We start from the raw sequence: 22,282 nt of genomic DNA, 5'->3' as shown, positions 1-22,282 counted from the left end.
ATAAAGTACCTCAAATTTTGAATTCAGATCCGGATCATTCGATCAGAATCAGGCCAATCCGGCACGAGTAAATGCACGGTCCGGATCAAAACTCATGCGGCTGAGAGTCCTGCCCATGACGTATCTCAAATTTTTCCTTTAGATCTAGACTGTTCGATCTGAATTCAAAAGCAGATTGACGGCGTCGATCAAACATCAAAATTTGATTTACTTTAGGTGATATAAATTCCTGAGATAGAGACTAAAAGAGTCTCTACTCTCTGAGACCGAGTGAAATCCTCAGAAGTACCTCAAATTTTGTCTCTATATGGAGACCGTTTGATCATAATTTCAAGTAGATCTGATGGTGTGGAACAAAAATAAAAATTCTCTAGTGATATGAATTCCTTTGACACTTGACAGAGACTAAAAGAGACTCTCCATTTCGAAATTGGAAAGTTCCCTCTTCTTCGTCCTCTTCCCTCTTCAGTCTCCCCCCCCTTCCCAGCATTTAAAACTGAGAGAACGAAAAGATCAAAGGAGGTTTCATTGATTGATTCTTTATAAAAGTAGACAGATCTCGAATCGAATCCACGCTCTCTCCTCAATCAATGCCCTTGATTATAATCTGAGGTACTACTTACTCTTTCTATTTCTGTCACTCGCTAATCGCTAGGCTAGGGTTTTAATCGATAGGGTTTGGTTAATTAGTTTTTAGTTTTGCATCTATCTACTAATTGCTGCTTGTACGTTTCGTTTTCGTAATTGCGATATTAATAATTTGTATTGGTATCTTATTAGTCTGAGTAACCCCTTATCTGTGCTAGGGTTTTGTATATGCTACAGATTGTATTTGTCATTTTGATTTCAAAATCTGGATCTAATTTTTGAGCTCATCTTCTTTTGTTTTTTTTCTTAAATTTGATGAAAGCTAGCCTAGGTAGTTATAAGATAATTTTTCAGATTATTTTTACATAACAAATTCACCATTTTACAAATTGACTAATTTTTTTTCTACAATTATCCTATTTACAGTTCTTGTTAATACATTTCTTTCTTTCAAATTTTTAATATAGGTGATTCAAGTTGAAAAATGGAAACCGGGGTCAAATCTGAATTGACTGATTTTGTGGCATGATTTGTTTGTCATTTTCTTATGGGGACAGTACCAGTACTATTTTTACCAGTATATATATATATATTCAGACGAGCATGTCAGAAATTAACCCTTTATCTGTTTTCTTCTTTCCATTTGCTAGGGTTTTGTCTATGCTACAGATTGTATTTGTCATTTTGATTTCCTACTCTGGATCTAGTTTTTTGAGCTCATTCTCTTTTATTTTTAATATAGGTAGGTGATTCGAGTTGAAAAATGGAAACCGGGGTCAAATCTGAATTGACCGAAACCCTAAAACAGGCCCATGAAGAAGTTACTTCTCTGAAAGCCGCCTTGTCCGAGAAAGAATTTGCTATGCAAACCCTAATTTGCACCCATGAGAAATCAAAAACCACTCTGAAAGAACAAATTTCAAAATTGGAGGCTGAAAAGAGACACCTTGTCTCATCCTTAGATGAAGTGAATTTGATTAGAGAAGAGAGAGAAGGTGCAGTTGGTGTGTGCAGAGAAGAGATCCAACAGCTGCGATTGCTTCTGGCTGAGTCTCAAAAGAAGTGCAAGGAGACTAAGGAGAGGGCCCATTCTGGTAAAGAGGCAAAATTTAAAGAGCAATTGTTGGTACAGTTTGAAGAGGAACGAAACAAGGTTGAAAATCAGTTAAAGTGGAAATGTGAACAGTTTGCTCATTTAGAAGAGGCGCATAAAAAACAGCAATCTGAGTTGAAAGAACTCAAAAGAGAGAAGGAAGCAGAGAAATTGGAGTTTTTCGGGAAAATCAGCGATTTGGAGTTATCTTTGGATGAGAAAACCCGTTTGGCTGAGGATTTGCGTACCCGTTTAGAGATATGTAACCAGGTACTGGCAAGAGAAGAGAGCAAAAGGAAATTGCTTGAAGTTGAGTTGCATGAATCTCGAGATCAGTACAATAGTCTGGTTACTGATTTTGAGGCGGCCAAATCGGCCATTGAATCAGTGACAGCAAAGAGAGATGAGGAGATAGCATCTTTGAGGGGTATTTTAGCAGATAAGTCCTTGCAAATTAAAGAACTTGAATTTGATAAGGCACACAATGAGCAAGAAATCCAGGAACTGAGGGTTTCTTTGAAAGAGTACAGAGAGGTTGAGATTGGAGGAGTTGAGAAATCAAAGAAATATAGGGTTTTAGAGAAGGCCCACAAGGGACGTGCCGAGAAAATTCAAAAAAGAGATGTTCAAATTGATAATTTGAAGAGAGATCTAGTTGAGACAGAAGAACTTGTTGAGAAATTACAGAATGAATTGGAAGCAAAAGAGAAAGTTGGAGAGATTGAAATTGAGAATTTGAAGAGAGATGAGGTAAATGACTTAGTTAAACAGGTAAAAGAGTGCATGGTCAGAGAAGAGGAGTTAGTGAGAGAAAATGATAGGTTGATCTGTGAAGTTAGAGAGAGAGAAGGGGTGATAAAGCAGCTTAATACTCTGGTTAAAGAAAAGGAGATGTTATTTGGTGAAGCCAGAGAGAGAGAAGGTATAGCAGATCAGCTCAAAGAATGCAAGGAGAGAGAAGAGGCTTTAGTGAGAGAAAATGATAGGCTGATCTGTGAAGTTAGAGAGAGAGAAGGGGTGATAAAGCACCTTAATACTCTGGTTGAAGAAAAGGAGATGTTGTTTGGTGAAGTTAGAGAGAGAGAAGGTATAGCACATCAGCTCAGAGAATGCAAGGAGAGAGAAGAAGCTTTAGTGAGAGAAAATGATAGGCTGATCTGTGAAGTTAGAGAGAGAGAAGGGGTGACAAAGCAGCTTAATACTCTGGTTAAAGAAAAGGAAATGTTGGTTGGTGAAGTTAGAGCGAGAGAAGGTATAGCAGATCAGCTCAGAGAATGCAAGGAGCGAGAAGAGGCTTTAGTGAGAGAAAATGATAGGCTGATTTGTGAAGTTAGAGAGAGAGATGGGGTGACAAAGCAGCTTAATACTCTGGTTAAAGAAAAGGAGATGTTGCTTGGTGAAGTTAGAGAGAGAGAAGGTATAGCAGATCAGCTCAGAGAATGCAAGGAGAGAGAAGAGGCTTTAGTGAGAGAAAATGATAGGCTGATTTGTGAAGTTAGAGAGAGAGATGGGGTGACAAAGCAGCTTAATACTCTGGTTAAAGAAAAGGAGATGTTGCTTGGTGAAGTTAGAGAGAGAGAAGGTATAGCAGATCAGCTCAGAGAATGCAAGGAGAGAGAAGAGGCTTTAGTGAGAGAAAATGATAGGCTGATTTGTGAAGTTAGAGAGAGAGATGGGGTGACAAAGCAGCTTAATACTCTGGTTAAAGAAAAGGAGATGTTGCTTGGTGAAGTTAGAGAGAGAGAAGGTATAGCAGATCAGCTCAGAGAATGCAAGGAGAGAGAAGAGGCTTTAGTGAGAGAAAATGATAGGCTGATTTGTGAAGTTAGAGAGAGAGATGGGATGACAAAGCAGCTTAATACTCTGGTTAAAGAAAAGGAGATGTTGCTTGGTGAAGTTAGAGAGAGAGAAGGTATAGCAGATCAGCTCAGAGAATGCAAGGAGAGAGAAGAGGCTTTAGTGAGAGAAAATGATAGGCTGATTTGTGAAGTTAGAGAGAGAGATGGGATGACAAAGCAGCTTAATACTCTGGTTAAAGAAAAGGAGATGTTGCTTGGTGAAGTTAGAGAGAGAGAAGGTATAGCAGATCAGCTCAGAGAATGCAAGGAGAGAGAAGAGGCTTTAGTGAGAGAAAATGATAGGCTGATTTGTGAAGTTAGAGAGAGAGATGGGGTGACAAAGCAGCTTAATACTCTGGTTAAAGAAAAGGAGATGTTGCTTGGTGAAGCTAGAGAGAGAGAAGGTATAGCAGATCAGCTCAGAGAATGCAAGGAGAGAGAAGAGGCTTTAGTGAGAGAAAATGATAGGCTGATCTGTGAAGTTAGAGAGAGAGAAGGGGTGATAAAGGAGCTTAAAACGGAGAGAACAAAGCTTTTGGAGAAAGAAAATGAGATGTGGATTGGTGAAGTTAGAGAGAGAGAAAGGATAGCAGAACAGCTCAGAGAATGCAAGGAGAGAGAAGAGGTTTTAGTGAGAGAAAACGAGATGTTAATTTGTGAAATTAGAGAGAGAGAAGGACTAATTGAAGAGTTTAGAGGAGAAAAGTCGAGGTTGGAATCTGAGGTTTGTTCTTTTGAAGAAGAGAAAACGAAATTTGTTGAAATCAGAAATGAAATGGCAAAGAAATTGCTAGAAATAAAATTCAAACTTGATCCTTTGAAAGAAAAATGTACTGAATTTGCAAAAGAAAAAAGGAATGAAGTTTCAGGTCTGGAAATGAACCTTGAATTTCTCGTAGAAGAGTTAGAGAACTCGATTTCAGAAAATGAAAAATTAAAATTTGAGTTACAGGAAATGGCCACAAATTACTTTCTCCAAAAGCATGAAATTGAATTCCGGGAAGGGCTTTTTTGTGATTTGGAAATAGAAATGGTTAGATTTGAAGACCAGTTGGAGAGGGAGAGATTAGAAAACAAGGCGAAATGTGTTCGATTTTCGAATGATACTAAGAGGTTAATGCGAGAAAAGGAAACCCTAGCATTGCAAATTCATGAACTAAATTGTGGGATTGGATCACTTTTCTGTGCAGATGGAGAAATTAAGGTGATTTCTGAGAGGATTTTGCAAAAGATGAGAAATGAAGGCCAATTTATACCTGAGAAAAAGTGCAAGTCACTTGTACCGCTTACTGGTACCAGATCACCTCTTAAGGAGAATAACTTCTAGTCAATAGTTAATTTCTTGTTCTATTGTTACAACTTGTGTTGTGATTTTTATTTTTTTTTTCTAATTGAAGTTGAACTTGTTGCAGTTAGTTTGAAATTTGAAATTGTACTAATTGTGCTTTATATTTTGGACTTCTTGTGTTTGTCAAATTGAGTAATTGTCTATCAAATATGAGATAGATTGAAGTTTTTTGTGACATGAAATATACTTGTATTGTAAGAAACAGTATTGGAGACAATACCAGTACTATTTTTTTTACCAGTATGTATATTCAGGTGATCATGTCAGAAATTAAGGAATCGGAATAAGATGGGCTGTTGTAAATTTGAAATATCTGGGAGGCTAATTCGAAAAATGAAGCGTCAGAAATGAAGCATCAGATGGGCAATGGTAAATTTGAATTGTGTGGGTGGTAAATTCCAATAATTACTTATTTGAGAAATCATATATTAGGGTTCTTTATTTTAATTAATAAAGAAATTTGTAAGAGAAATATCGATGATTGTTAATTAAATGAACCTTAATTTTGGTGGGTGTTTAGTTTAATTAACGGAGCCTTAATTTGACCGGGCACATATAAAGTAATATTGGATCGGGTGACAATGAGGTGGAGATCCGAATGCGCATTTTCATACACACATTTATATAAAACTAGTTTTAGTGTTTTACTCATGCTATCTTTAACATTAAATTTATTTTATCATAAATTACTAAATATAAAATTATATAAAATGTAAATATAAATCAATCTAATAATAATAATTATTATATAGTTATATGTTATAAATAAAATATCATATATAATTTTATATTGAGTAGGGTGTTCTTAAGCTCATTAATTCTTTTAGTTAGCTTGATGCCAAAATTTATTGAATCAATTCAAACAATGAACCTAAACTATTAAAACCAATCTACTTTATGAGTTATACATTTAGTATAAAATCAAGTAGTAAAAAATAAGAAATTTAAAAAAACTTGACATTCAAATACATGACTCGTGAAGTATATTAATTTGAACGGTTTAAATTTATTATTTAAAATTAATCCGATTGATTTAGAAGGTAAACTCATCAAATAAAATAAGTTAGATAACTTAGAAACACTCTAATTCTTACCTAATATAATAACAAGTACAAAATACTTTTTACCCATAATTTGATCTGATAATCTAAAAAAAAAAAAAAAAAAAATCTTATCTATAATTGTCTTGTCATAAAAAAGGCAGAAAAATAGATAAAAGAGTATCATTGAGACCAGGCTCTAGGTCGCATTTAATTAGCAGTAGCGTTGCGTAGTGACGCGACGTGGATATGCGTAAATGATTTTCTTTGTTTTCTAACTGTTAAGGACTTAAGGCGTTGACCGTTATTGGGAGCAATCATATTATATGTACAGAGTCGTAGAAATAGTTAGTGTGAAAAACCAAGAATCCTCCATAATAATTTCGTGGGGGTTTCACTCGCACCTAACCAACCAGAGAAAGTTTGTCAGGACTACCAAAGTAACTAAAATTTCGAGTTTGAATCATAACCGTTCCATCTGCTCCAAATTATAATCGAACGGTCTGTATCTAAATTAAAAATTTAGATTACTTCAGAGAATATCTGAACCCAACCAAACCAACCAGAGAACTACGTCACTACTTGATCCATGTCTTAGTCTCTCTTCTTCTCTTCTTCCTTTTGCTCCCTCTCTCTCTCTCTTTTGCTCTCTCTCTCTCGTCAAATTAAGCAAGCAGCAGCAACCAGTTTTGACTTTTTACTTCATATTCATATTCATTAATTAACGGCTTGGATTGATCGATCGATGGAGGAGCCATCGTCGAGGAAACCGATGACGGCAGAGCTCGACATGCCGCTTCACAACATTGGTTTCGAAATAGAGATTCTTTCTCCATCTCTCGTCTCCGGTCGCCTCCAAATCACACACCTCTGCTGTCAGGTTAGCTCTAATTAATGCCCTCATGCATGCATAAATTATTAATTAACAACTATATAATATTAATTAATATATAGGAGATATAAATTATATATGTTGTAGCCTTTCAAAGTGTTGCACGGAGGCGTATCGGCTATGATAGCGGAAGGTCTAGCGAGCATGGGGGCCCACATGGCATCGGGTTTTCGCAGAGTTGCCGGTGTTCAGCTCAGTATCAATCATTACAAGAGTGCTCGTCTCGGCGACCTCGTATTGGCCGAGGCTTCTCCGGTGCATGTCGGTAGAACTACACAGGTAGGTTTATTTCAATTTCATATTTTTTTTTTCTCCTAATTAATTTATCCTTCAATTTTCATGTTTTATATCAAACATTACAACCTTATCTTAATTTGTGTTTCCCCTTATTTTTCTTTTATAACAAAAAAACAAAAATGGTCAACATCAAAGAGACAGACGTTACAATTCCATTATTCATATTTTCTAGGATAAATTTCATGTACATACCCTTCAAAATCTCGAAATTACGTAGGCCCTCCTCTAAAATTTATAATATCAACATTTATCCTTTTTAAATTTCAAGAACTCACAAATTTATGTAATTTATTGAGTTTTTCTATTAAAATTAATTTTAAATTTTAATGTACCCATTTTATAAATATGATATTATGAATTTTAGAGGAGGGGATTTGTAATATCAAGATTTTTTACAAAAATAACTTATTCAATTAGTCCCTTCTCATCATCTACAATTAATAATAATCTGGGCTTTCTATCAGAGGCTAATTAATGCATGGTTTCTATTTATATTATTCTCTACTTTATTTTGGGTTGACTTTTTACTATACTTTTATATATCTCTTTTCCTTTAAAAAATAACAAATTTATCAATTAATTTGAATTTAATTAGAGGGTGCAACCGTGCAAAGAGAACCTGTTGATTTTGTCTAATTAATTAATTAATTGGGCTACCTGCTCCCATATATATATATATATATATATATATTATTTTTATTTGCAGTGAGAGCAAATTAATTGTAGATGGTTGCAATTAAGAAAGAGGTTAGGGAGATAGAGAGAGAGAGAAAGAGGTAGGTAGGGTTTGATTGGTAGCTGAATTTGCACATGGTGTCATTTATTAAATCTGAATTTAATATATATAATGATAATCACCAACTAGAGCGTATTACAAATTTACAATTGTATTATGAATTCATATCTGTATTTTTTTTTAAATCTTTTTACTATTTTCTTAAATAGATAGAAATCATGACTTTCAAATATATGGTTCAGAATTTTTAGATTGAATGAATTTCTATCTATATATAAAAAATAGTAAAAAAATCTAAAAAAAATGTAAAATTCAATTCCCAAGTACATTTACATGCATATCGAAACTTTAAAAATAAAGATACAAATTTATAACACGGTTTGATCGCTAATATGTATATTATCATATGCATAGCCGGCTTAGCCTATTAATATAATTCCACCAACTAATTAATATTGTCTGATCTCTCTATTATATATATATATATATATATATATATCTGAACAGGTATGGGAGGTGAAGCTTTGGAAGATAGACGCTTCAACAAATGAGAAGATAGCTCAGCTGTCGTCGTCGAAGGTGACTCTCTTAACGAACTTGCCGGTGCCGGAGCACGCAAAGGATGCCGACCAAGCTCTTCGCAAGTACATCAGCAAGCTATAGATCGATCTTTATATCTCTATATATAATTCATACTGTTCCAAAACTGTATGTAACTAAACTAATAATGAAAGAGATCTATATCTCAATTAGTGGCGGATTTAATGAAAGAGAATGAGGTTAATTCATCATCATTTATTTTCAAAATTTTATTCCTAGATATTATTTTGCTATATATATAGTTCACAGTAAAATGCTATAAGTACTATAAATTAACTCCATATTCATGCCTCATCGACCATTGTGTCTCATATTCTTTATTTTCGTTTTTAAAGTTCAAACAGTCGATCTAAACCGTTCAACATGGTGCGCTTGTAACTAAAATTTTATATTATGTAATCAATTTTTTAACTATTTTTTAAAATAGATACAAAAATATTGTTTTCAGACTATTCAAATTCAAAAACAGTGATTTTATATCTATATAATTTAAAAAATATATATAAAATTTGGTCGCCACGCACATTTTAATATGGAGATCATGTTCAACAGTTTAAATCAACTATTTAGATTTTGAGAATGAAGATAAAAAAACGTACAGCATGATAAGACATAAAAGACACTAGCATTAATTTGATACCTAAATTAATTAATTGTCGGCTGACAAAACGGAAAATGTAATAACAAAAAGGCATGTTCCAATCTATAGTTATATATGTACTTATAAAATTAAAGCATCATCATTACATAAATTTTATTCACACAACAAGTAAATATATTATTTGATTTCTTACCGGTTTAATTAATTTTAAACCGATCATTGATAGATATATAGTAGACGATATATTCAAGTAAGTTATTTTCTCTATATATAGCTATATTGATATAAAAGATATATATAGTCAATAATAACCGATGAAAATTCTTAATTATTTGAATTAATTTAAAAATATTGTCAACATGTGAGGTGGTTCCTCTCCTATCGTGTACTAGAGTTTAACTAAAAAAATAATAATAATAAGATATATGAAGGATATTAATGCAAAACTTGGTTCCTTTGTTATGATTTAGCATGAATAGAAAAAAAAAATGCAAAAAACTGAAAAGACTACACATCTATTTCTTGGGTTTCCTCTGAGCCTTTGTTCTATCTCTCCGCTCCCTCGATCTTGCTCTCGACGCAAATTCATCTCTACCGTTGTCATCCAAATCATCTAGTGCATCAAATGATTTCTGTTCAAAACCCAAATTTATTATCATTTTTTCTTGAATAAATGAGAATGAGTAAAAAATAAAATAAAAAAAAATTGGGGTTACCTCACGGATTTCCATGAAACTGATGACGTAGAAAGTAGCGGCGGCAACGGCAACAATGCCGAGAACGGGAAGCGCTATCCCCCCTCCCTCCATGAAAATTATTTATCTCCTATTTCCTTTGAGGGACCTTGAACTTGAAAGTAGAGAGAGATGCATGCAACTTGTAGCAATTGAGTGGTGAATATGCAAACAAGTTAAAGTCGTTATCCTTATCTTGTTTTAATTTCATTACCTCTAAAATATTTCATGAAAGCAACACCTCTGGGCTCTGGCCCAAATAGTTTTATTTTATATTTAAGCCCTTGGCCCAAATAGTTCTAATGATTTCTTGGTGGGGCCTCACTCTCAGACCTCTGGCCCAATTAGCAATCAAACGAAACAACTTCCACAAATAATATAATATAATCTTCATCTAATTTTTCAGGGATACTTGTGCAAATAAATTTCAATGCTGTAATGTAATTTTTTTAGGGATACTTAGTGCATATAAATATATTGATTCCAAAAATCTAAAGTTTATCTGACGCTGTTAAATTCAGGCATCTATAGAATGTATTTTACATAAAAAAAAAAAAACAAATTAGTTATTTTTTCATGAATTTCAACATATACTTCTAATGAAAAAAAAAATCACGAACTAAGTCAGAACAAAATCACAGACAGAGCCAGACCAATTCGGAACTAAGTCAAAACAAAATTCGAACTTAGTCAGACTTAGTTTGAGTTCATACCAATTTCGAACCGAGCTAATTTGATTTGTTTCATAACGAACTTTAATTGAACGATTTAATTGCAAATTTTTTTCAAATCAAATTCAATCAAATTACGAACTATGAGTTTTTTTTACCAGGCCTACTTTCAACATATAATTGTGAAAAATATGACCGCGTGTTATTCTTGTAAATACTTAGCTGATATCTTTTAATATGTTTTAGTTCTTTAACATATATAATTATTATTTTTAATGCATGTCTGGTGATAGTATCAAAATTATCATGATTACACTTCCAAATCATTATTAAACACGTCTTTAAAATTATAAATTTATAAGTGTTAAACAAAAAAAAAAAGGTAAAAAGAAAGCAGTTAACTATACAAATGGATAATATTTTTTTGTTAAAAATAATTAATTCAATATTAAAAATACACAAAATCAATACTGTTACTAATTAAGTATTTAGAAGTAAACAATAAAAGTCAGTGTTTTTTGAAAAAAATGAACTCCAGATATTATTCTTTTTAAAAAAAATGAGGAAACTAGGAAATGAAACAAAAACCCAAAAAAAATGAAATCAAATGAAAAAAATGATCCCAACATATTTTTTCTTAAAAGAAGAAAAATAAGGAAAAAAAAAACCAAAAGTAAACCAAAAAGAAAAAAAAAATGAAATGAAATCATTAAAAGAAAAATCAAGAAAAAAAAAACAGAGAAAGAAAATGAAATGAAAAGCAAAAGGCGTATGGTACATAATACATTCCTTCCTCTCTACAGAGAACAGCTGTACAGATCAACAAAAGCAAAAAAAAAATAAGGAAAAAATCAAGCGAAAATGGCGACGCTTTCTCTCCATTTCTCCCCTCCAATCCGAACTCGCTCCTTCCCAACAATCGTTGCTTGTTCCAATGGTATCTACATCTCTTATTACTTACAAAATTCTCACCGATTCATTCATTCGACCTATATACTCTTTTCTACATAGGGTTCTTGCTATTTACTTAATTTTTTATTTGTTATTATTTCCTTGCCAGTTAGTTTATTTGAAGGCTTTTGTTAGAAATTTGTAAATATTACCTTTTTTGTTCTAAAATACTGGTATTTTATTTTACTTCTAGGCTGAAAAGAACCATCTTTCAAAAATCATAAAAAATGGTAAACAATTTTCAAAAATAGGAAAAATTGGTATTTTACAAGTTGAATATATAAACATTTTACTGAGCTACTTAGAATGTTTCAAATATGAAATTTTAGCCAGACTATATATACAGTTATACACAATTGTAAAACCCAACAAATTAAAAAATTAAAATATATAAGGTATGAGATGCCAATCCATTGTTGTTAACTCAGCTTAATTATTCACTATAAGGTAGCATTCAAGTTAAATGAACCAAAAGTTTCACAGTTCAATTGAATCAAAATTGAACTCAAAACGAAAAGCCCACCTCAAAAATATAATTTTGGGGCTTCTGATCTTTTGCATCTCCCCAGTTTTGATTGAACAAGTGCATGAAAAATAATACTAAAAAGGAAATTTGTACTTTGGTAGGGGTGTCAATGTCAAAACCCAGGTCAAATGGAGGCCCGGTTGTAATGGAGATACCACTGGAGAAGATAAGGAGGCCACTAATGCGTGTTCGGTCTAATGACCCAGAGAAGGTCAAGGAGTTAATGGATAGCATCCGGGTTATCGGGCTCCAAGTACCTGTTGGTGCATATGATATCATTTTTATATCAATCTTTCTATTCATTTGTTATACTTGTTTACTAAGGTATAAGTAATCTAACTTCCTGGGATGTTATGTATACCAGTACTCCAGTAGTCAAGTACCATTCCCAATTTACCAGTATATGCTGTTAAATTGGGTTGTCAGTATATTCTGGTACTGGACTCGACCATTTTATTAGTAAATATTATTTCTTTTTTATTTGTTTAGACTATTGTCTAATAACATCTTTCTCTCATTTTCTTACTATGCAGATAGATGTGCTCGAAGTTGATGGAGTGTACTATGGTGAGTGCAAGAATGTCATTTAATATTAGAAAAATTGCACTATTTCCTTCTTCTTTTTCAGTTTTCTTTTGTTGCAGAAGCTATCTCTTTAGAGGCAAGTTCTTATGTGTGCTCTCACAAATGATAAAATATCATATACTCCCTAGAAAAAGAAATATATTGTATAAACCACAACAATACATAGCAACTATGAGTGAGGCTATAGATCCATATCTCCATTTTCAAACTGCTCAATATGATTTTTCATATGAAAATGTACTTGCATACTAAACTTTACATTTTCTAGATTTTTTTATGATTTTTTAGAAAACCATCCGAAAGTGGTGATCTTCTGCCTATTTTAAAAAAAATACTAAAGAATGTAAAATTTGGTCTCCAAGTAATCTGTTAGGTACCTGTTCTGATTGCATCAAGTAATACTTTCAAAATATCTTGTGCAATGCAATAAATAATAGTTACTCTTAATTTATTTTATTTTTACATTTGGTTCACTGATATCACCTTTTATACCGTAATTTTTCATAGGGTTTTCAGGTTGTCATCGGTATGAGGCGCATCAGCAACTCGGCCTTCCAACGATCCGATGCAAGGTCCGACGCGGTACCAAAGAAACATTGAGGTACCATTTATTGCTAATTGTTGGTACCAGATGAGCCAAGCTTGGTAAAATAGCACTATCATACCAAGGGTATAATTGTCCATTGTTGAATCAGTTCATACCAAGAAGTTTTATTCCTTTATTTTCTGTGTTTTCTTTTGTTAATTGTTAATACCAGAACCCTATCATACCGGAATTCTGAGAACGGTCCAAATCTAAACTCAAAATTTAGGTTACTTTAGGGGATCCAGACCCATCATACTAAGGGTAAAACTGTCCATTGTCCAATCAACTCATACCAAGAAGTTTTATTTCTGTTTTTTAAGCCTTTTCCTTATCTTTTGTTTTGTTTCAGGCATCATTTGAGGTGAATGAGAACAGACTTGTCAGATACTACACCACAGCTTTGTGTAGATATGTAATCGAAGTAATTTGTTTAATGTTACTTTTATTTCCTTCTGTGTTGTTCCTATGAACAGAGATTAGTTCTGATAAATGAGTCATTAGCAATAGAATAAATGAAGATTAATTTGAAATTGTGTTATTGCTTTTCTTTTGCCAAATAAAGTGGCATGTGCCAGATTGGTCTGGTTTTTAATTGCAAATTTCTGATCAGTAACAATTTGTTATATATTCCATGGTTATATAATGTGTTCAGCTGGGATGTATATTCGTGCCGTGCCGTATCGTGACCAAATTTGAAAGACGATCACGGCAAGTTAGTCACATCGGGACAACATGTGTCGTGTTCAAATATGATTGATCATGTTTGTCATGTTTTATCACATTTAACTATTTTTTTTCTTAGTTAAAGTTAATTTATTTAAGATTCATCATTCGATCAAAGATCTAATGGTACTGATCATGTGTGACTTGCGTGACAACGTGCCATGCCGTAACCATATCAGTTCGCGTGTCGTGTCGTGTCGTGTCGTGCCAATTTTCTGAAAGATGGTCACGTAAATGGTCATGGTACGGGACATGCGAATCATAGCACGTGATTGGCATACATCACATGCCGTGCCATGACGTATTGTGTCATGGCGTGACTTTTTTACATCCCTAGCTCCTGGCAGGTATCATATTCGATGGCACTCATCAGTAATCCCCCAAAATCCAAGCCCAATTCTCCCTAGAGTCTATCTAATTGGAGAAAAATATATATTATATAGAGAGATATGATATATTTTGTATTCTAAATCCTGATTTCTTGTTCTCTTAATTGTTATTTGTTACAAGATCAGATGGTCACTAAATACTGTAATTAAAATTGACAACAGGAAATTATATACAGTCGGCTATACCCAATTAATATTTCACAAGCCTCACCAAATAATTTGTGATGTAATGATACAATTTATTAGTTTTAAGTCCCTACTAGTGTTCCATAAAATAGAACAATTGCACAATACAAGTACTGCAAGCAAAACTGTGATCACATTTTTTTTTTTCCAAGTTTGCAATTCAGGATAGATTTCATCAATATTATGAATTTTTTCCAACATTGTTTTGCAAAAAAAAAAAAAAAATTATAGGAAAATGTCGAAGATAAAGAATCAGGGGACAACTAGTAAAATCTGAAAAATCTAGAAATATATCAATTTACCGTCCTTTCTTAGAATAAATGCTGTATTAATTATTAATTGAGGCCTGAAACAACAATCAGAACCCAATTCAATTATTATGTTTTCTTTCGATTTCTAACAAAAATAATAATTTCAATGATGAGGAATTAAGTTCAGATATATAAGAAACAAATCAATCACAATTAATTCAATTGAAAGCAAAAGCAAGCATCTTTTACCATACCAAGTAAACAAACAAAAATGAAAACAAAGATGCCATTATTAGGATTTCTTAAAAGTATATATAAACAGTAGAGATAATAACACAACAAACAAAGAGAAACAAAAACTAAAATGTGCTGGTCCATCCTTCTGTGTGTCCCAAGAAAACAACTGCATGCCCGAGAATCGCAACGAGCAACACCCCGACATTAAACGAAGAGAAACACATGCATGCATTCATATATACATATAATGAATCATGTAATCAGTGCGAACGAGAAACGAAGGTGCTGGTCCATCCCTTGGTGTATCCCAAGAAGACAACAGCATGGCCGAGGATGGCAACGAGCAACACCCCGACATTAAACGACATGAGCGCCAGCATCACCAGGTAATACAAACCCATTCTCACCGTGTACAGTGCAGTACGTGCCAGCTCAGCAACTGTGCGCTGCCACCGGGGCCCGATGAGGCAGCAATGGCTTAGAAACTCCAACCCGGATGTCAACATGAAAACAATGATTAAGGCAAGGATGTAGTGACCGGTGTTTGATTCGGGGAAGTTATTGAAGAGCACGATCGAGTTCTTGCCCCAATATAACGTCATGTGCATGAACGACATCATCGAGTGATCCATTGAGCCATTATTCTTGTGCTCCATGTTCATGTCCACCTCTATTCAATCTATCTATCAATGGTGTTGTTTGAATGGAATCAATGGATTTCTCATCAAAGGAGGCATGAATATATATATATTGTGCTGTATTAATTGTATTGTATTGTATGTGTACTTGCCTATTGTTTTTGTTTTTGTACTACGCCTATGTATTGTTGGTAGTACAAAATCCACGTCGTTGACTTTTTATATGATTTTTAGTTAATGAAATTATTTTATTGGGAATGTCTACATCAATGGTGTTTTAGTAATATATGATATGGCTTCAAAAATAAAATATTTTGTAGAAGAGATATGTGAATTATCTCTATATAGTCCAAGATAATAAAACCCTATCATATTCAATTAATAATATATAGTTGAGGCAAACATGACATAGTATGGTAATGGAATTCACTATACATAAATTGTAAATCTTTTTCACAAAATCACAATCTAGGAGGATTTTAGTGCTCATCATCTAAGAGCAAAAATAAGCATTATATGGTAACACGACTTTGATTGATCAATCTATCTATAATAAAACTAGTTAGTAAAAAACAAAAACATTTTTTTTAAGAAATAAAAAGAAACATATTCACTTACCTTAAAATTTTAGGTGAGTGTACAATTTTGAGAGCAATTATTTTATTGTTTTTTTTTATAAATGTCTTGACAGAAGCTGTCAAAGTTACATAAACGAAAAGTTACATCTAACAAAATTTACGCCATAGCCAACTCTCTTGCAGCACTCTCTGTCCCACTACCTTAGCCGGTACCGCTCTGTTTCTAAATATTACATCATTCCTCTGTCTCCAAATTCCCCAGCAGATGCACAGCATCGTCGTGGTCCATTCCTTCACACCGAAGTTAGACCCCTGAATGAATTTTGCTAATGACTCAAACCAAATGTCCTGTACCGTTCTGGCACCCGGTACTTCCACAATTAAGCGAATTCCCAACTTCTCTTGGACGAATCGCCATACTCGCCTTGCAAAACCACAGTGAAACGTGAGATGAATAATTAGGGATTCATTCCTTCTACCAATACACATGACACAAGCACCATCGCAATTTATCCTCCTCCATCGTAGCACATCCCTTGTCAATAACTTCCCCTTCAAAAACAAATAGCCAAAAACTCTGACTGAGGGTGGTACTTTTGCAGTCCACACCCTGAAATTTCTGGAAAATATTTTCCCCCCTTCCACCAACAATTTGTAAACCGATTTAGAAGAGTAGATACCACTGGATTCCCATGACCACTGGATTCTGTCCTCTTCATATGAAAAGTGAGGGACTGTCTGAGGAGCTACCAATTCGAGGAGCTCTCGTGCCTGGAATAATGACAACACCTGATTCCGCGGCCTATATGAGTCAAAATACCCCAGAATAGGCAAACCGTTCCAAGAATCAAACTAGAAATTAATCCTTGAGCCATTCCCTATTATCCAGAACGTGCTCCACGAGAAAAGGTGTTTGATTTTGATCAACTGTACCCAGAAAAATGGACCCGTGACATTCCATGTCAGAGGTCCCCCTTGAACAGTTTGTTTAGCATGTAATTGTCGACAAACAGTGGCCCATAAGGATTCTTGTGGGATGTATAGCCTCCACCACCATCTCAATAACAGCGAGATGTTTTGCTTCTCTAAATTCATGACTCCCATGCCCCCTATCCTCTTTGGTGTTATGACGGTTTCCCACCGCACCAAAGGAATGCCTTTTCTGCCATTGCCACCCGTTCCCCACAAGAAGTCTCTTCAAATTCGATCAATCCTCTTGATTACCCATGCTGGCAAGAAGAAGCACGACATAAAATAAACCGGTATGGCTGAGAGTATGATGTAGATTATTACAATACAAGTAATAAATCCTAAATTGCGCTCAATTCGGTTGCAAGTGTACAACCTTATCGAGTAGTACTTAGGGATCGTCTCTACAGGGACAAGTTGGAATATCAAATCTAACCTAACAATTTAATTTAGTAAAAGAAAGTAAAAAAGTTTTTGTTTGTTCAAAGGTTGGTTTGGTTTCGATTAAAATGAATTAAACTAAAGTCTTCAAAGCAAAATTCGGTTTTTAACAAGAATGAGAAATTAGGGTTTCTTAGGGTTCTTATCCACTAGTGTTATGACTAATTGGTTTGTAAATTTTGTTCTTATATTTATGAAGGTACAGTTGGGTATTGTAGGTACAAAGTGATATCTCTATATTAATACCATCTTTCAATTATAATAAACGTCACCTCTCGGTACTTGGCTACTCTAATCTAAAGTCATTAAGTTCTTACTGTCCCAATTGATCTAGAAAACTATCTTTCACCTCTCGGTACTTGGCACAATTTTCTAAACTATTAGGTAAAGCCCGTATAAGACAAGCGTCACCTCTCGGTACTTAGCCTATCAAATACCCTATTCCTTATGGTCTGGACCTAATATTCAATTTCTCAATTGCAAATACCAAATCCTAAGATTTCATGCGATTTCGATTAAGTCTTCACAATCAATTAAAATAAAGAATAGATCATAACAAAGAACAAGAATATATAAAATAAAACCAACTAAATCATAACAAAAGTTTCAAGTACAGCCCTAATCAACCCTAGAAAAGCCCTTAGCCAGTCATGGCTAAAGCACAAATGAAATCAAAAGAATAAAAGAGTTCCAAAGGAAAGAAAATAATAAAACCGATTGATCAATAATCTCTTCTCCCTTCTTCTCTCTTCTTGCTTTTCCTTGTTTTTCCTTGTTTAAAACTAGAAATTCTGCCTAAAAAACGTACTCAATCTGTTCTACAGGTCCCTATTTATACCCAACTCAAAATCCTAGAAATAACCAACCAAAAATAGCAAATTCGGGCTCTGAACCGACCTAATTGTGGGCCGCAACCAACCCATTATGGGCCGCAATGCATGGTGGAATTTAACAGACTACAGCGAAGAATTCTGAAGGTCATTGCGGGCCGCAACCAACCCATTACGGGCCGCAATGCATGTGCTGAAATCGTCTGGTGGAGTTCTTGGTTCTAGCTTACTTGGTTGCGGATCGCAAAAGGTCCCTTCTGGGCCGCAATGCATGTGGCAGAAGCTCCATTCTTCGTGCTAACTCACCCGTTTTGCTTCGTTTAGCTCCAAACACTTGATTACCTGTAGAACAAACATAACTAGGGCAGTAACTTGAACTTTTGGACATTTCTAACCTAATTAAACCTAATTTAATCAAAACTTGGCTTAATTTACATACCTAACCCTAGGTTTCAATAAATACAATTTTGGCATATCAAATTCCCCCAAGCCTAGTCCTTGCTCGTCCCAAGCAAGTCTAAACTTGGACTACAATTCGATCTCTAATTTAACCTCATATCAATCGAAAAATTTGTATGATCTTGTCAAAATTTAAAAATCTCAACGTAAATTTTGTACAAATTTAAAGTGCAACCCTTGGCTAATCATGCTTCACCCCACAATTCAATTACTCTAACTTTTATTTCCTTAAAGGTTTAGAATTTGTAAACTTGGATATCTAAATTTGTTACAAAAAATGCATTCTTATTTGCGAAAATTCTTTTAAAAATCTTGGGGGAATATATGCTACAAAGTTTCAGTATAGCAAGCTATACCTTTTAAACCTTTGTTACACTCTGTCAAATCAGATAGCAAGTGTACTATCCTATCGATGAGTATGCTCAGGTATCGATCCACAGGGACGGAAGAAAATAACCGGACTTATCCTAAAATTACTTAAAATTCTAGAAGTGAGAGAAATTGATTTGGTTTAGTTCTAACAATTCTAATGATTTATGACAAGTTTAGAAAGCAATAAAAAGAATTAAAGTTGTTTTCAATTAATAAAAAGGCGTTTCCAGGGTTCAGATTTCATTTCTGTTCAGCCCCGAGGCATACGGCCCGTATGGCTTCCCATACGGCCCGTAGGGGACCCCGAGTTAATGCTGCAGCTACTGTTTTCTGTGTTGATACTAATGTTTAGGGTTTCTATCGACCAGATCTAGATACCTAACCTCAACTTTCGCATTTTGGCCTAGTACCCGATTACCGGACTCAAATACTTCCCTCTTAAATGCGTTAAACCTCAACTTTCGCATTTTGGCCTAATTTATCTAAGTTACTTGTTGGTTTACTAAAAGTATCCAAGGACTTTCGCCTCAAGGAAAGTTTCACCTTTCGGGTACTCCTTGGTTTAACCCTACTTCATATACTTTATTCGGTTGGATTAAATATCATAGACTTGGCTCCTAACACTTAGATGTGCGCATTCATCTAACGGGATGACTAATCAATTCAAGCAAGCACAAATAAAGCAATCAAAATACTACTCAACAAAGTAAAAACAAGCATTCAACACAAAATCCAAGTAGCATGCAAACAAAACCAAACTAGAAACTACATCTTAGCCCTAGAAACAAAGTAAATTAGCTACTCATGTTCATAAGATAACACAAATAACAGAAAATAAAAGAGTTCATGACAAAACAGTGGAGAAATCCGAAGATCCGTTGCAAACTCGCGTTTTTCACTTCTTTTCTTCCTCTCCTCCTCTTGTCTTTTTCTCCAAGAAAGCTTGTCCAAGTTCCAGTGGTGAATCCCTTTTTTTGGTGAGGAAATATCTCATTTAATGCCCTGGATCGCGTGTGCAGAGGCTTCCTTTTCGGCCTCCTTGATTTCAGCTGATTTCAGATCCTGCTGGATTTTTCCGATTTAGCACCCTACGGCCCGTAGGGGACCCCATACGGCCCGTAGGGCTGTGTTTTGTCTTGGAGACTATGTGCCCCTGTTGTGGAATCTTCTGTGTGGTTGGGCAGATCATGTACGGCCCGTAGGGTATGTCATACAGGCCGTATGAAAAATTGTCAGATCCAGTTTTTGATATCGTCCAGCAAAACACATTCCATGGCATGGATCATGAGGATCCACATGCCCATGTTCAAACTTTTCTTGAGTGTTGTGCCACCATTAAAATTAATGGCGCAACAGCTGATTACATTAGGCTTGCTTTATTTCCTTTCACTCTTAGGGATAAAGCCAAGAAATGGTTAGGGTCACTACCAAGGGATTCAATTACAACTTGGAGGGAACTGTCCAAACTGTTTTTGACCAGATTTTTCCCCCATAAAAGAACTGCCGAGATTAGGACCCAACTGACCAGTTTCAGACAAAGGTTTGATGAACCACTGAATGAGGCCTGGGAAAGGTTTAGGGAATTACAATACTCTTGTCCACATCACGGTATTCCCGAATGGTTACTTGTTCAGTCTTTTTATTCTGGTTTAACTGATACCACTCGTACTTCTGTTGATGCAGTTGCAGGTGGAGCTCTCATGGATCGAGAGGCTACCGAGGCAATGAATTTAATTGACAATATGGCAACTAACCAACAATGGTCCGGTCGAGGGAGCACTCGAGGAACTGGAGGAGGCCGAATTGAGGTCGATCAGATCACCGCTCTCACCGCCAAGATGGATGCCATGCAGAAGGCTTTTGACAAGATGAGTGTCAAAGCGCTTGGTAATCAGCAACCACAACCTTGTGTTATGTGTGGGGATGATAGACACGAGTATGAGAATTGTCCGCTTGCGCAAAGAGATGAAGAGCCCGAGCAAGTGAATTCTCTCAACAATGAGCCATCTTACTTCCCAAAACCTCCTTTCACCCGAACCTATTCTAAGGACCCGATTGAACAACAGAACTGGAGGTGGAAGCAAAGCAACCCCCCACACTTCAATAACAACCCTTCTGGCAGCAACAATAACAACCGCAACTTCTACAACAATGCTGCATTCAATAACTCGAACAACCGTGCACCATACTCAGGACCATCTAAACCCTATGTTACCCCTGCTGTGGAGAACTTTATGCATGAGCAAGGGAAGATGAATCAAATGCTCTTCGAACAGATGCAAGCAATCAACGCTCAGTTGGCTAGTTTGGCCGCCCAAAACAAACCTCAAAATGGGAGCCAAACCGCACCACCACAACCTGGAATGCTACCAGGCCAACCAGAGATTAACCCCAGGGAAGAGGCTAAGGCAGTGACATTGCGAAGTGGGACACAGTACCAAGGACCAACCATGCCTGTCGAGCCAGAAGCCGAACCTACGGCCCGTATGAATCCAGTACGGCCCGTAGAGACAACCCCTGAGATTTCTGAGCAGCCAGTATCTGATCCGATTGAAATTGTGAATGAAGAGACAGACCATACGGCCCGTACCAGACCCGTACGGCCCGTACCAGATGAAGCTGACAAGCAGAAAAAGAAGGTGACCGAGAAGCCACCGCCCTACCGGCCACCAGTTCCATTCCCACAGAGATTAGCAGAAACCCGACTCAATGAACAGTTCTTCAAGTTTATTGAAGTTATGAAGCAATTGCACATTACAATTCCATTCACCGAGGCATTGACCCAAATGCCCACCTACGCTAAGTTTCTCAAGGACATCCTATCCAATAAACGAAGCTTGGGGGGGCGTGAGACGGTGAAATTGACTGAACAGTGCAGTGCTATACTGAGGAGTGAACTTCCACCGAAATTGGAAGATCCGGGTAAGTTCTCTATTCCATGCACGATTGGCAAGGCCACCATCCGACGAGCTTTGTGTGATTTGGGGGCTAGTGTGAGTCTTATGCCGCGAACTATCTTCGAACGACTGGGTATGGGCGAGCTTAGACCCACACGAATGACCTTACAACTTGCGGATTCTTCGGTGAGACTACCACTTGGCATAGTGGAAGACGTACCGGTGC

At 35.5% G+C, this 22,282-nt stretch overlaps 3 protein-coding genes and 2 long non-coding RNA genes across 6 annotated transcripts in view; 3 read left to right on the top strand and 2 right to left on the bottom strand.

Annotated features, from left to right (window-relative positions):
- The first annotated feature begins 431 nt into the window (after positions 1-431).
- On the top strand, positions 432-5,037 carry LOC144545250 (basic helix loop helix (bHLH) DNA-binding superfamily protein). Of its 2 annotated transcripts, none has more exons than XM_078293841.1 (2): positions 432-612; positions 1,335-5,037. In XM_078293841.1, the coding sequence occupies exon 2, from the start codon at positions 1,352-1,354 to the stop codon at positions 4,844-4,846; it is 3,495 nt and encodes a 1,164-aa protein (XP_078149967.1). In that variant the 5' UTR covers positions 432-612; positions 1,335-1,351; the 3' UTR covers positions 4,847-5,037. The 2 variants fall into 2 exon arrangements, with proteins under 2 accessions (XP_078149967.1, XP_078149966.1); XM_078293840.1 differs by having other exon boundaries at positions 1,331-5,037.
- On the bottom strand, positions 4,823-5,099 carry LOC144545252 (uncharacterized). The gene is made up of 2 exons (XR_013508447.1): positions 4,923-5,099; positions 4,823-4,878 (listed from the first exon to the last, which is right to left on the bottom strand). It is a non-coding gene; the product is annotated as an uncharacterized LOC144545252 (long non-coding RNA).
- Positions 5,100-6,491: 1,392 nt separating this feature from the next.
- On the top strand, positions 6,492-8,639 carry LOC144545278 (1,4-dihydroxy-2-naphthoyl-CoA thioesterase 1-like). The gene is made up of 3 exons (XM_078293870.1): positions 6,492-6,787; positions 6,887-7,078; positions 8,340-8,639. The coding sequence occupies exons 1-3, from the start codon at positions 6,653-6,655 to the stop codon at positions 8,493-8,495; spliced, it is 483 nt and encodes a 160-aa protein (XP_078149996.1). The 5' UTR covers positions 6,492-6,652; the 3' UTR covers positions 8,496-8,639.
- An 820-nt stretch (positions 8,640-9,459) lies between these two features.
- LOC144545277 (uncharacterized) lies at positions 9,460-9,888 on the bottom strand. The gene is made up of 2 exons (XR_013508457.1): positions 9,750-9,888; positions 9,460-9,665 (listed from the first exon to the last, which is right to left on the bottom strand). It is a non-coding gene; the product is annotated as an uncharacterized LOC144545277 (long non-coding RNA).
- A 1,328-nt stretch (positions 9,889-11,216) lies between these two features.
- The window catches only part of SRX (sulfiredoxin), a 35,357-nt gene continuing 24,291 nt past the window's right edge, over positions 11,217-22,282 (top strand). The window contains exons 1-2 of the mRNA XM_078293972.1: positions 11,217-11,375; positions 12,017-12,174. Of these exons, the coding sequence (XP_078150098.1) occupies positions 11,300-11,375; positions 12,017-12,174 (234 nt within the window). The 5' untranslated portion in view covers positions 11,217-11,299. The remainder of the gene's footprint in view (positions 11,376-12,016; positions 12,175-22,282) is intronic.

This window comes from Carex rostrata, chromosome 27, assembly GCF_964058835.1.
Source record: "Carex rostrata chromosome 27, lpCarRost1.2, whole genome shotgun sequence".
Lineage (NCBI taxonomy): Eukaryota > Viridiplantae > Streptophyta > Magnoliopsida > Poales > Cyperaceae > Carex > Carex rostrata.
The sequence above is the reverse complement of the archived record's forward strand: the minus strand, read 5'-3'. Positions and strand labels throughout refer to the sequence as shown.